The following is a 15,143-nucleotide window of genomic DNA, read 5'->3' as shown; positions in this document are numbered from 1 at the left end:
GGCGAGTTCTATACTCCAGTTATTTTTTCTGCTACATGATACGCTGCTTTACTTTGTGAGTCTGATCTAGTATTGCTTGCGGCAAATCGCTTTGTGTTTGGCAGTTTTTTCTTGCATGTGCGCGCATGTGCACCGCAGGTATTATATTCAGCGTGCCTTCTTATAATGAATCACTGGCGAGTGCGTCGTCCGTCCATGTGTTTGTCTCAATGTCAAAGTAAATTTTGCGCTTTGGTTTCTGCATTGAATAGGACGGTTGCGCAATTTCGGTGCGATGAAGCTGTGCCGGCAACCACTCATCGCTCACAATAACAGAAGCTGAGGAAAGGTATTTACAGATTATTCTTTAGGTGCCGGTGTCATTGAAGAAAACCACCATAATCCAACTTAATCCTCCTTAATAGACTCTAGCCCTCCTTATTTAACCTTAATCCACCTTAATCGACATTAAACCACCTTAATCTAATCATTATTCATTCATGAATTTAATTTGCTAATCATTAATAATCTATTATACACGGCTGGACATGACTTGGCTCGCTTCTGGCCTTCACAAGGTCACCCTACTTTCTGTACCTCAAGCGCTCACCCTGAAACATATCCAACTAAGGGTCTCGCTTTAAAATGTGGACTAGCTGGCGCTCATCACCTGCAATAGCACGGGTATACTTCCCACTAATTTTTTCAGGCCCTGCATTCATTGTATTTAAGTGACTGACACACACATCGAAGCTGTGAAGAGCTCCTCTACAAGCTGCTATTCCGATTTTCAATAAAACAGACAACGGATCCTAACAATCACCAAAAGTGCGATCGAGAGGCTGTATCTTCGGGTATATTTGTTTAGTGGAAAGCAGAATCTATAATGCTGCATTTCCGAGGGAATAACAGTTGACGACGTGCGAGGTGATGGAATCCCAGCAGAATATTAAGCATTCTGAGGAGAACCCCATTTTTATGCAACGTACAAATTGCCGCAACAAAAACGCTAATGAGCAGGCCGGCAGAATTGAAAAAATGCAGAATTAGAGGATGCTTTGATATGAGCAATAAGAAAGGCGCCTCACCTCGCAAACAATACTGTTCCTTGTCGGAACAAAGGTCTTTCGGCCAATGTTGTGCAGCCAGTGCTTCTTGCGCAAGCCATCACGCTTTCCTTGCGGTATCGTAAAAACTGCATAACCATCATCACGCTTCTTGCTGCAGTTATAAGCGCAGCAGCACGGAATAGCTCTAGCAGACAGTGCATGAAATAGCGTGCAATGTTAGCGCGCGACGTTCTCTATACGCCGAGCCAATCGAGCTACGGCGAAAAATGGCGTGACCGAAAAAGCAAAACACAATCAAAACGCAAGCTCCGTTCGTTTCCAAGGGCAACGGCAGGGAGACCAATGATCGTGCAGGAAAACGTGCGCAAGACCGTCTGCCGCGGAGGGGACTGGCGAGGGGCGAGGAGGAGGCGAGGAGGTCGCGCGCCGGCGGCAGAGTACAAAGAGTGGCGGTACTTTAGAAATATCAAGGGGTTTTACGTGTAAGCGTGTGTCCGTGCCACCTGGCGGTTTCCTCCCAAAGGGGCACGCGCGAGCCGGCGCGTTCAACACACTTCCCCATTCAAGCCACTGTAACCTGGCTCACATTTCCGCCTTGGTAGACATCGTTTCGTCTGGTGTCTCGTGCCAAACATACCCAAGCCAAGACAATCCATTAGCAATCATCCTGTTGTTGCTTTGTGGACGTGTCTAGTTAGGCCTACAGGCCCCGGAATCGCAGAACGATCGCAGAAATTGGACGCGCTATCCGCTCATAACTAACATTTCAGGTGAGTATAGAGAAAGCGAAAGCTAATTTCAATAGTTACTGGGGATCAACGCGAGTGAGAACGTAGCCATCACGAGAATCCACGGTGAAGCTGGAGCCATGCGTGCCGCCATGTTGGACAACGCTGTTTCTTGCATTAAACTCGCGGACAACTTTCTGTGGCAATGAAGGGAAAGCTAGGGGGGCGGAGCTACTGCAGATGTGTTACCACGCCAAGTAGGCCGGCAGCGTGTTACAGCGCTTTTGGCTTCTCGGAGCAGACGCTGAATCGATGCAGCTTCCACTTGTGACAGTTTCGCGCTTGTCCAGACGCGGAGGGAAAATCTGTAATATAAGTCAACTTCAACATACATTGGTGCGTTTTGTCTTATTTTGCTGTTGTAAATAAGCTGTTTATGTTTTCACTCTCCCAGCTTAAGCTAATGCGGATGAAAATTTGGGACTTTCTTCAGAAGCGCTCTCACTTGTGCGATCTTCGCCCCCTAGCTTTCTCTTCATTGCCACAGAAAGTTTTCCGCGAGTATAGATATATGTGCTCGCGCCGCTCTTCGACGCGTACGATCTGCCCTGTACCATCTGCGCATGCGTGAGGAGCGTGGGTGCGAGCTTACGTGTAGTTTGGCCATCAGTCGTATTTGGCGACTCATCGCGTCCAAGTGAAATTATTAGCCTTTATTAATATTTTATAAGTTACAGACGCAGTGTTCTCGCTGGGCGTGCAGAATCGCGCAGTGCTCATACCTGCCACACTTGCACTCCGGTGGCTCATGCCCCGCGGCTCAATCTCATTGCGATGCGATGATTGACCTTACGAGACATGGCGTAGTAGAGCTTTCGCTATAAAGCGAAGCTAAATCACGTAAAAAATCGCAGCTCTAACATGCAGAGAAGCCTTCAAGTAAACATGCTCCGACTAGACCACTTGTTAAGGTCATTAAAACAAGCAAGGGGTTCCGAACACTGGCACTACATGTCGCTTCGCAGGAATGTGCGCTCGATGGTCACGTAGGCTTGGCGATGCTGCACGGAACTAATGAAACAGAGTATATGTAATGTCATTCGACCGGGTAAGAAATATACTACATCGTTGTACAAAGCAAGATTGGTCCCACAAAAGCAGACTTATAAATTCCTAAACGTTCTAACATTTCACGCAGGCACCGGTTTTCCGGGCACCCCTTATAATTGAGGGTGCGAAGGAAAACGAAGGGCTCATATGTACGGAATTTTCTTACGTAAGATAACTTCCCCGCTAGCCGGGGCGTGGACGGCCGCCATTCATGGTAGCAGTTGACGAGATAGCGAATCAAACGCTGCAGCGAAGGCCAATAGCGAACGGCATTGTCGTAAGATAAGTTTTCTGAATCGCTCTTCTGAACTTGAGGCCTGTTTTCACAAAACAGGTTTAGGCTTGAATAACACGCTACAATAATACGCTAGAATAATACGCTAGTAAGAGCAAATTTCAGCCAACGTGATGCTGGGCATGATAATGGCGAAGAGCAAGGAGCACTTAAGAACAAGAAGCTTTGCTAATAGGGCCACAGCTTTACAAACCAATAAACTTTATTTCCACTTCACGTACAAATATAGGAGTCCAAGCTGTTAGGTTTTACGAAATGGTAGATTGGTTGATATGTTCTAAGAGGCGAATAAGGGCGCGAGTGTGGAGTACAAATGGTTGGTTGTAATTTAGTCGCGTTGCATGTGGTTACTTGTGCAAGTGGTGACGAGTGTGGTGTTGTCTTTAACCATGGTGCTGAAAACATGGATGTTTCTGTCTCTGTGCGCAGCGCAATCTGCGGTGGCCGGCGCTCTGCTCTACTGGACCTTCAGCTGCGTCATGCCATTCCTGACGCTCGAGCACGCAAGCGGCCGCGGCTACCAGTACATTGCACGCCGTCATAAGCTGGCCACCGCCATATTCCCCGGGATGAGCCTGCACTGGAGTTTCCGCGTCCTCGAACGCTTCGAGAAGTTCGGTGCGCTGTCCCGCTAATGGTTAACTCCCCCCATCAAAGTGGCATAGGCTGGGGTCGCATATTGGGCCCATTATCAGGTTTTATAAGCGCTATTTTAATGCTCACTTTCTCTTAGTATTTGATTCATCAACACCTAACGTAACACATACCCATTCTCAATGAAATTCAATTAGCTCTTCGAGCTTCAAGGGTCACGAGGGAGCAACGCCTTGCTCATTTCAGACTGGTAAACTCTTCTTTCAAGATGTGATTGTCGTTAATCTGGCGAAATAAATGAAGGTTAAAACTTCCGCGTTTTAACGCGACAGCGTTAAGGGCCTCGTGTCGCAGAAAATCAGGTGTCGGCGGCGGCCGCCGGCGGCCGTGTTCCGTCAGAAAAAAATCATCACGAACCCCTACCACGCAGGCGTGTTAGTGGTTCGAGGTGTTACAACTACTGTTCGAGGTGTTCCGTAGCGGGTAGAGGCGTTACTGAACTAATTCCATTTCTCAAAGTAAAATATGCAAGAAAATTCGCAGAGTCCGATTTACACACAACCTACAGACATGATAGCGTCTGATTGTATTTTGAATATACGAGAAAACATAATTCGTTTACACAGGAACTCGAACACACACCCCTTTTTCCTTGCCTACGGGGGCATGAACTATTGAGGAGCCACTGCTTGTAGCCTATGCTTTACTTATTAGCCATTGCTCTGCCCTGCACTGCCGCCGGAATCGGCCCACCTTTGTTGTCTATCTGGCCCGTGTCGCAGAAAATTCGGTGTCCAACGGCGCATGGTAACGCTGTCGCGTTCCACGATTAAAGGCGAAGCTTAAGCGTCCTCCAAGTTTTCAAATTTCACATCGGAACACACCAGCACCGGTATACGTCAGTGTATCATCATGGATATGAACGTATTTGCTCGTAGTTGCACCGTTTTAGCAACAAAAACGCTTGCGAAACTTGCTATGTTGACTCTTTGGCTCCTTGAGAGTGTAGTGTGGACTTCCTTTACCCATAAACAAATCACCCGCATCTGACGAAACGTTGTCAAAATCCACGAGATCACGGTGAGCTGGTGCGGAGATTTCCAAGGCAGCGCAAAGCCAGTTTTTGTTTGTTTGTTTTTGCGTCTTTGCTGGCTTACCAAACCTGCGCTCACGAATATGAGCGGCCATTTTTCTAATACAGTAGCGTAATGCCGTCATACAGCTTAACTTAATGGTTCTCTGTAGTGTCCCTTTAAAATTTCTGAATAGGCTTGAAATGTTCGTTGTGGTGTGCTTGCTCCAATGCGAATAATCACTTTTCAAAGGACTCAAGCAAGTGGGAACGTACTAAGATGGGCTGCTGATCTGGTCATTGCTTTTTCTCTTTCGGGTCATTCATTTCGAAACGTTCAAAGCAAATATCACACCTGTGTATCAGTGACTTAAATAATCGATGTATCGCAGTGCTAAAATTCTTTTTTTTAATATTTTGGCAGTGGAGAACGGTGCGAACTGGGGCAACTTTTACGACCGAGCGGTGACACCCGATAATCTAACGTTAGCCGAGATAGTATTTGTCGGCTTTCTCTGCGACTGCGTCATCGTGGCTCTCGTCTGGTACATGGACAATGTCATACCCATGGGGCCAGGAGTTCCGAAGTCCTACTTTTATCCTTTCAAGGTGCGTTTAACGCTGAAATCAGTATTTGCTGTAAGCTATTGGAAAGTTTGCTCAAACGCGTGGTGCAACTCACTCAACCACCAACTTTTTTGTATATATCAAAGTCGCGGCAGCAACAATCTTCTTCGTAGGATTACATAAAGATTGCGAATGAAGTAGTTGCCTATTAATGAAAAGTTCTGGCCGAAATTGTGACCTATTGTGAATGGCCAGTTCGCAAGATCATTTGATAGCCGTTCCGTATTTGTGAAACTGAGATTCTGTGCTGTTTTTTATTTTGTTTATCTAATATGTTATGGCAAATGAAAGAGTTAGAAGGCAGTGTTTACGATGTGCATAGGTGTTATCCCATGGAAACGCTATAAAGATTCAAAGAATACGGACACAAGCTCCGAGCCACATCTTTTACCCTGAAAGAAATTAGTTATCGGGGCAGTTCTTGCAGGCCCAGACAAAGTATGATCCTTAGTGGCCGTAGGAAGTGTGGCGATGAGCCTGACCTTCCTTTAGTTTTAGAGAGAATACACCATTCGATTGACTTTGCATCTTTAAGCAATAATGTGCAGAATGGTTCTTTAGCTGTATCTTGCTGCAAAGGGACCTCAACGCAAAATACACATTTTTTTTGTCATCGGCAGGCAAGGTACTGGATACCGCGCATGACGTTCGCACCGCCTCAACAGAGGACTCCGCACCAGATCGCCAATTTCGAGGAAGAGCCTCGAGACCTGCCAGTTGCCATCAGCGTCGTACAGGCTAGTAAGGTGCGGATGTACGAGTGTCGTCGGCACAAACGCATAGTGCAACACAGCGAAGGCGCCATGCCATTATTTGAGCCAGTCATTTGCAGATATTCTGCGCTGTCAAAATTTTGAAACAATGTGGTTCAGGTTTTTAAGAGCTCCATTGCGGCTTTTGCTTTGCGAAAATTTCCCAGGATTACGACGGCCTGCTCGCAGCATGCAACGTGAGTGTACGCATCTTTGAATCCGAGATCACGGTGCTGCTAGGGCATAACGGCGCTGGAAAAACAACGCTACTCAACATGATCACTGGTGAGAGCCTTCTCTTTCTGCTGTGAGTTCCAGGTCTTCATGCCCTCGGTTGAGCGATAGCGCAGGTTGCTTAGACCGCCCCCTTGTATTCGTCATTGCTCTTCCTGAGCGTGATTCCCTGCTTTAATATTGTTACACGGCTCTGCACAATATTGCTACTTGACGAGGAAGAGGAACGCGAGCTGGGGGCTGAAGAAGACGACGCTTCAGTGACTGACTGGTTGTGTCAATCATTGTCAATCGTGTAAATATTGTAAATATATTTTCCCGTCTTGCTTCTTCCCTCCGTCACATATTTGGTGGAAGTGCTGGGTACTACTGTGCACTACGGAGCTCCGCAGCGGACGTAGCCTGGCCACTAACAACATGACGAGCGCTGGAGCCGGTGCAGGGACAGCCACCATGCCGACAGGAGCAACCGCTACCCCAACGCCGACAGTCATCTTGTCCCAGCCCCGCGACCCAGGCACGTTTTCCGGGACCGACAACCTTGACGTCGATGAGTGGCTCTACATGTACGAGCTTGTCAGCGCCCATAACAAGTGGGATCCAACTGTTATGCTGGCAAACATAATTTTCTACCTGCAAGGTACGGCACGGGTCTGGTTTAGAAACCACGATGAAGAATTGACTAGCTGGGAGCAATGCAAGCAAAAGCTCCGCGAGTTATTCGGCAAGCCTGTTGGCCGTCAGCGAGCTGCGCAAAAGGAGCTTGGGTCTCGCGTCCAGACGTCGACCAAATCATACCTGACATACATCCAGGATGTTCTCGCCCTTTGCCGCAAGGTTGACGAGCGGATGTCGGAAGAAGACAAAGTGAACCATGTACTGAAGGGCATAGCGGACGACGCTTTTCATCTGCTCGTATATAAGAATTTTTCCACCATCGACGACGTCATTAATGAATGTCGACGCTTCGAAGAAGCAAAAAGTCGTCGCATCGCGCACCAATTCACGCGTCTTCCAAACACAGCTGCTACGTCGTCGTGCGAGGATCTTCACTCTCCGCTTCAGTCGCCAACGTCCGAGAGCCTCGTTCGTGTCGTTCGGCGAGAGATCGAAGCCGCGGCACCGGTTCGCTTCCAGACCTCTGCTACCGATTCTCGACCGACAATTTCCCTTGTGCAGTCTGTCGTACTCGAAGAGTTGGCGAACCTTGGCATTCAGTCTGTCTGTTCCGTCAACCGATCGGATACCTACGCCTTCCCTACGATCCCTGCTTCGCGACGCCAGTACCCCTCTCGGCCTTTTCGCAACCCAGCTGAATGGCGAACATCCGATGACAGGCCGATTTGCTTCAACTGCCGACGCGTTGGCCACATTTCCCGTCACTGCCGCAATACCTGGACGTCATCGCAATATCGGTCTGCGTCTCCGCCTTACCGCCGCTCACCCGGTACTCGACCACCACCGGAAGATTCCACAGAGCCATACTACTCTACTCAGGCGTCCGCATCTACACGGCAGAGTCGTTCACCATCACCACGACGTCCCCTGTCTCGCTCACCCACTATTCGCCGTTCTCCGTCCCCCATGTACCGGCGCTCTACGGGAAACTGACGGGTGCAGCTCCGAGGGGTGACGCTGCTAGATCAACCCGGACTGCAATACCTCTACTGACCTTACCGACGGATAGGAATTTACTTGATGTGTATGTGGATGGTGTCCCTGTTACTGCTCTGCTTGATACCGGTGCGCACATCTCTGTGATGAGTGACCAGCTTCGTCGACGGCTCACTAAAGTCCTGACACCTGCGGCGTCCTGTGTTGTGCGAGTCGCTGATGGAAGAACACTGGCCACAATATGAATGTGTGCCGCTCGTGTGGGCGTCGCTGGCCGCCAAACATCTGTATTATTTACTGTCATTCGAGAGTGTCCCCATGACGTTATTCTAGGCCTTGATTTTCTATCCGCTCACTCCGCACTTATCGACTGCTCCGCTGGACTTGTACAACTCGATTTGCCTTGCCCTGACCCACCCGAGGAAGTTCCCAGCAGACTGTGCTCAGCTGAGCACATTCGACTCCTCCCACAAGCCATGACCTGCGTCCTCCTCTCCCCCGATCCACCTGTGCCTGACGGTGACTATATTGTTTCTCCTCTCACGGACGTTCTCCTTGCCCATCACGTTGCTCTTCCGCACACCGTCGTCACTATCACCAACAACTCCACCTGCCTTCCTCTCGTAAACTTCGGAATTGGGGACCACGTCCTCCCGCAAGGCATAGCCTTGGGTACGCTGTCCTCCTCCCAAGATTCCCAGTTATCAGCCTTGACTGCTGATATTACGTCGTCTACCCTTGACTCTGCATCTTCTTTGCCGGCTGTCTATCCGGAGTTAACAAACATGATTGCTCCCGATCTTCCGCCACACCACGCCGACCAGCTACGTCATCTGCTTGCCTCGTTCAGCGACATTTTTGACCTGCATGGTCGCCCTTTAGGCCAGACCTCTCTGACGACACACCGTATTGACACCGGTGACGCACACCCTATTCACAGGCGACCATACCGCGTGTCTTTGCATGAACGCAAAGTCATTCACACGGAGGTCGAAAAGATGCTCTCTCGAGGTATCGTCGAACCGTCATCCAGTCCTTGGGCGTCTCCTGTCGTTCTAGTTAAAAAGAAGGACGACACCTGGCGCTTCTGCGTGGATTACCGGCACCTTAACAAGATCACAAAGAAAGACGTTTATCCTCTACCACGCATTGATGACGCCCTCGACTGCCTCCATGGTGCGAAGTACTTTTCTTCCATCGACCTTCGTTCCGGCTACTGGCAGATTGCCGTCGATGATTTGGACCGCGAGAAGACTGCCTTTATAACGCCCGACGGCTTATACCAGTTCAAAGTCATGCCGTTCGGCTTATGTAATGCTCCAGCTACATTTGAACGCATGATGGACACACTCCTGCATGGCCTGAAGTGGTCCATCTGTCTTTGCTACTTAGACGACGTAATCGTTTTTGCTCCTACATTTGCCTCGCACCTGGAGCGCCTCTCGCTCGTTCTTTCTGCTTTTCGCACTGCTGGCCTTCAACTTAACTCATCTAAATGCCACTTCGGCCGCCGCCAAATTGCTATCCTCGGTCATCTTGTTGACTCATCTGGCGTGCGCCCAGACCCGAACAAAGTTAGTGCCGTACAGAACTTTCCTGTCCCAACCTGTACTAAAGATGTCCGGAGCTTCGTGGGCCTGTGCTCATACTTCCGCCGCTTCGTGCACAATTTTGCGGAAGTCGCCCGTCCCCTTACTGCTCTTCTGAAGGCAGATGTTTCATTTTTCTGGGGCCCTGCGCAGGCAACCGCCTTCTCGAAGCTTTTCTCCCTCCTGACGTCTCCACCCATCCTGGCGCACTTCGACCCGTCTGCTCCTACAGAAGTCCGCACTGATGCCAGTGGTCATGGAATCGGTGCCATTTTATGCCAACATCAGCGAGGTCACGACCGCGTGATTGCATACGCCAGCCGTCTGCTTTCTCACGCTGAGCGTAATTATTCCATCACTGAACGTGAGTGTCTTGCGCTTGTCTGGGCAGTGGCGAAATTTCGCCCTTATCTGTATGGTCGCCCATTTAAGGTCACCACAGACCACCATGCACTCTGCTTCGCTTTCGTCCCTGAAAGACCCTACCGGTCGCCTAGGGCGCTGGGCGCTACGCTTCCAGGAATACTCGTACACAGTTGCCTACAAGTCCGGCCGTTTACACCAAGATGCTGACTGCTTGTCCCGCCATCCAGTCGACCCTCCTGATGCTCCTGCGACCGATGCTTCTGTATTTTCGCTATCTGCTTTTGCTGACCTCGCTACCGAACAGCGCCGAGATCCAACCATACGTGGTATCATGGACAAGCTCACATCTGGGTCAAGCGATCCCTCCCTTCGCTTGTTCGTACTCCAGGACGGCATTCTACATCGGCGAAGCATGCACCCTAGCGGACCTGAGATGCTGCTTGTCATTCCCCGGCATCTTCGTACCACTGTTCTGTCCCAGCTGCACGATGTACCAACTTCTGGTCACCTTGGGGAATCTCGTACGTACGACCGTGTCCGGCGACGATTCTTTTGGCCTGGTCTGTACCGATCTGTCCGCCACTACGTCGCTTCGTGTGAGTTATGTCAGCGCCGGAACAAGCCGTCTGCGCTCCCTGCTGGTCGACTCCAACCTCTTGACATTCCTGCCGACCCCTTCTCTCGCGTTGGTGTGGACCTCCTGGGACCTTTCCCCACATCTACCTCCGGCAATAAGTGGATTGCCGTCGCAACTGATTATACAACTCGGTTTGCGATCACCAGAGCCCTCCCAACCTCCTGCGCCACAGACGTAGCCGACTTCCTGTTGCACGACATCATTCTTCACCACGGCGCTCCTCGTCAACTTCTTACCGACCGGGGTCGCTACTTCCTCTCTACAGTTGTGGCCGACTTGCTCCGCTCCTGTTCTACCAAACACAAACTTACTACTGCATACCATCCGCAGACGAACGGTCTTACTGAGCGGCTTAATCGAACAATAACGGACATGCTCTCCATGTATGTGTCTGATGACCATCGTGACTGGGATACCGCTCTCCCTTTTGTCACATTCGCGTACAATTCCTCGCGCCACGACACTGCCGGTTACTCGCCATTTTATTTGTTGTACGGCCGCGATCCCGTATTGCCTTTTGACACAATACTGCCTACCCCTCAAGAGCCCGTGTCTGAGTATGCCCGCGACGTCATTGCCCGAGCCGAAGAAGCACGCCAAGTTGCTCACCATCGCCTTTGTGCTTCCCAGATCAAACAGAAAAGCATTTATGACAGTCGTCACCGTGACGCTGACTATGCTCCCGGGGATCTTGTCCTTCTATGGTCTCCGACCCGCCGCGTCGGCCTCTCTGAAAAACTAATGTCTCGCTACTCCGGTCCTTATCGGGTCCTTCGCCAGGTGACCGACGTGACCTACGAGATCTCTCCGGTCACACCTACTACTCGCTCCCTCCAGACTTCCCATGACATCGTTCATGTCAGCCGCCTGAAACGCTACCAGTCCTCTTCTACCTAGGAAGCACCGGGACGGCGCTCCCACGCCGGGCGGACATATGTTACACGGCTCTGCACAATATTGCTACTTGACGAGGAAGAGGAACGCGAGCTGGGGGCTGAAGAAGACGACGCTTCAGTGACTGACTGGTTGTGTCAATCATTGTCAATCGTGTAAATATTGTAAATATATTTTCCCGTCTTGCTTCTTCCCTCCGTCACATATATGATTGATGAAAATACCAGTATACCTGTAGAGCCTCTAGAACTTTGTTAAGCAGCATGAATTGCTCCTTCATTGCAGGTGCGAACAATAGGAAGTGCTGGTTGTTCGCATTTTTTTTCCGAGACAGCCTCCTAATGCGCAGCATTGTCGATAGATACAAGACAATCTTGGCTTTTAAGTGATGGTAAAATTTTTAAATCCTTTTAAACACTTTTATAAATTTCGCAAATAATAAATAATAAATGTGCCAGTCGAACTAGTGTCCAGGTATATGCATATAAAGGCACAGGCCGAGCCAACTTTCGTAGCTGTAAGGCGAATTTGCCTCTGTCGTTAGAAAACTTCGTAAACAAAAACACAGGTTTCGGGACAACTATATTAAAGTTTAAAGTAGATAACGTAATTTACTATCATAACAGCCAGGACCCCATTTGCAAACTGTATGCATTAATCGCGTCGGCGAAGATCATGACAGAATTTAAAGCGTGCCAAAACATAACAACGTGTTTCTAAAGTCAGGGGCGCTACAACATAAAATGAATCCAAACTGCTTTGATTCCAAACTCCTGACGTCAAATTTACGTAACCACCAACGCAAGCATCGGGCGGTGACCCGCAGCGTTGTCTGAACAACCCAATCAAACACTCTCCTAGTTTATAGGAGGTCACCTTTGTTCGCTTTCGAAACTAAGAGCATTGTCTACACTTAGCGGTTTTTCTTATCTAATTAGCTGTCAAGAGGCGAGGAGCACGCTCTAGTGGAGAGGGATTCGATGGGGCCGAGCCAGCACAGTGAAAATAGATGACCGCATGAAGAAGGTGGTGCCGGCTTCTCCGATTGGTCCACTTCGCCTTACTTAGCTTGCAGTGGCTGGTCGAAAATCGCGGCGACGTGCAACGGAAGGATAAGAATGCCGCTAAAACGGATCCTCAGCAAGGAAGAATTGGCAGAGCGATGTCGTATGCATGCCGAAAGGGCTCGGTAACGTTTTACTGCTACGCAAAAAGGTTTATCATGCGTAAATAAATATATTCTCACCGGCAGGTGTGAGTTGCGAGGGCGTGAGCGATCGGTGGGCAGCCATCTTCTATTCCTCTCGGAACGAAGCAGTCTATGGCTATTCAGAAAAAAATTTCAGTTTTTTCGCCATATTAATGCATTTTTTTCGCGTACACGTCAGTTTGACGTGGCGAGTGTTCGCGGTTTTGTGAAGACAGGCGAAGTGGGCGTAGCCAGAAAACATTGGACCAATAGCAGAGGGCTAATGGTGAAAAGGCGTCGAATGAGGAATGATTATTTTTCTTTTGTGCGGTTTAATCATGCATAATCGGTGTGCACACGTTATAACAGATGGGGAGCTATCGCGGTTTTCGTGACGTCGCGTGACAGACAGGCGAAGTTGGGAGTGGCCCGAAAATGGTTTGACCAATCGTGGAGGCTGATTGCAGCAATTGGAATCAAAACAGTTTGGAATCATTTTACGTTATAGCGCCCCAGATTAGGTCTGCTCGATTGTAAAGGCAATATTGAAATGCTTTATAACGTGTTAGTTAGCGGCAATTCAGCACTATGCTGAATTGTAATTTTCAGACGAGTGCTGTATCTAAAGTACAATAGTATTGACATTGAAATAAATACTAGTTGTCAGCAAATGAAACGGCTTCGTATGTTTGTAAACATCAATGATTTACGTCAATGATTTTGACTACCACTACATAGCACCTGTCGACATTACACTTAATGGCATTGTGCACCTGATCAATTACCTTAAAGTCTGGTCGTTCTCCGGTGTCGGACGAAATAAATTAAAAAATACTAAAAAATACCACCTCAGTTTCCAGCGTCATCTTACTTCACATCTAGAAACAGTCATTATCGACAGTTTTACGTGGACTTTTTTTTTGCTGTTGTTGTTCATTTTGTTCCAGCCCTACTGATTGGAAAATAGGAAAGGTAGTACCCGTTTCCAAAAGTGGTAATAAACATTCGCACGAAAATTATCGCCCCATCTCACTAACATGCATTTGCTGCAAGATGCTCGAACACATTATCGCATCACATATCTACGATCACCTAGAATCAAATCATTTCTTCTTCCCAAATCAGCATGGATTTCGAAAAGGCTTCTCCTGTGAGTCACAGTTATTTGAATTCACTACTGACCTTCATTACAACATGAACGATAACTTACACATAGATTGCATCTTCCTAGACTTTTCTAAAGCATTCGATCCCGTAGCACATAGTTGACTAATATCAAAACTTTCTGCGCTTAAATGAGATTCGCTAACCTTGTCATGGGTGCGTAACTTTCTTTCTAACCGCCGGCAGTTCACCGTTGTCAATAATTACTTCTCTCCTCCTTCCGATGTTACATCCGGGGTGCCGCAAGGGAGCGTCCTTGGTCCTTTACTATTCCTAATCTACATTAATGACCTGCCAAATAACATATCATCCTGTATACGTATATTTGCTGACGACTGCATTGTTTACCGTTCCATAAAAAGTGCTGATGATCACCAATCCCTCCAAAGTGACCTGGATCGCATTAACAACTGGTGTAAAACATGGCTAATGACTCTTAACATTTCAAAATGTAAAATTATCTCATTTACCCGTAAATCAGTTCGTTCGCTCTTTCATTACTACTAAAACATCAATAACAACACATTGGCTAGAACCACATGGTATAAATATCTAGGCGTTCACCTCACACAAAATCTTTCCTGGATCGACCATATAACGACTATTTCTGCTAATGCTTCTAGATCATTGGGGTATCTTCGTCGCAACCTACAATCCAGTACTCCTCACGTACGTAAACAGGCCTACCAAACATTTGTCCGACCCCAGTTAGAGTACGCATCATCCATTTGGTCACCTCACCAAAAATATTTAACACAGAAGTTAGAAGCTATTCAGAACAGGGCTTGTCGTTTTATCACGCGGAATTATGACAACTTGTCCAGTGTAACCCAGCTAAAGCTCGAACTTTCACTCCATCCATTAGCATTACGTCGTGACATTGCACTTTTGTCTCTCTTTCATAAATATGTCACTGGCAATCGATCACCGCTAGCACAATTACAACGTTCCTCTCACTCATCGCACCGATTACACAATGACCACAGCTAAGCCCGTGTCTACGGCACCACTAATGCTTTTAACTACTCGTCACTCCCTCCCACGTGCCATACGACTGTGGAATGATCTTCCAAACAGTATCGCCCTTCAGCGTAATCACGATAAATTTCGCGAGCTTCTCATCAACCATTTTACTGATAATGCTTAGCTGGTCCATTTGCTCCTATGTTTCATGCATCCCCCCCCCCCCTTTTTTTTTTTCCCAAAGTGATGCTCTTGCATTAGGTTCT

At 48.3% G+C, this 15,143-nt stretch overlaps 1 protein-coding gene across 1 annotated transcript in view; it reads left to right on the top strand.

Moving 5' to 3' along the window:
* Positions 1–15,143, top strand: part of LOC119448311 (phospholipid-transporting ATPase ABCA3-like) — a 150,405-nt gene that overhangs the window by 22,757 nt on the left and 112,505 nt on the right. Inside the window, exons 4-7 of the mRNA XM_049664094.1 lie at positions 3,612–3,800; positions 5,273–5,457; positions 6,096–6,221; positions 6,395–6,512. Of these exons, the coding sequence (XP_049520051.1) occupies positions 3,612–3,800; positions 5,273–5,457; positions 6,096–6,221; positions 6,395–6,512 (618 nt within the window). The remainder of the gene's footprint in view (positions 1–3,611; positions 3,801–5,272; positions 5,458–6,095; positions 6,222–6,394; positions 6,513–15,143) is intronic.

This window comes from Dermacentor silvarum, chromosome 1 (genome assembly GCF_013339745.2).
Source record: "Dermacentor silvarum isolate Dsil-2018 chromosome 1, BIME_Dsil_1.4, whole genome shotgun sequence".
NCBI classification, from domain to species: domain Eukaryota; kingdom Metazoa; phylum Arthropoda; class Arachnida; order Ixodida; family Ixodidae; genus Dermacentor; species Dermacentor silvarum.
This window is presented reverse-complemented; position numbering and strand designations above follow the sequence as displayed.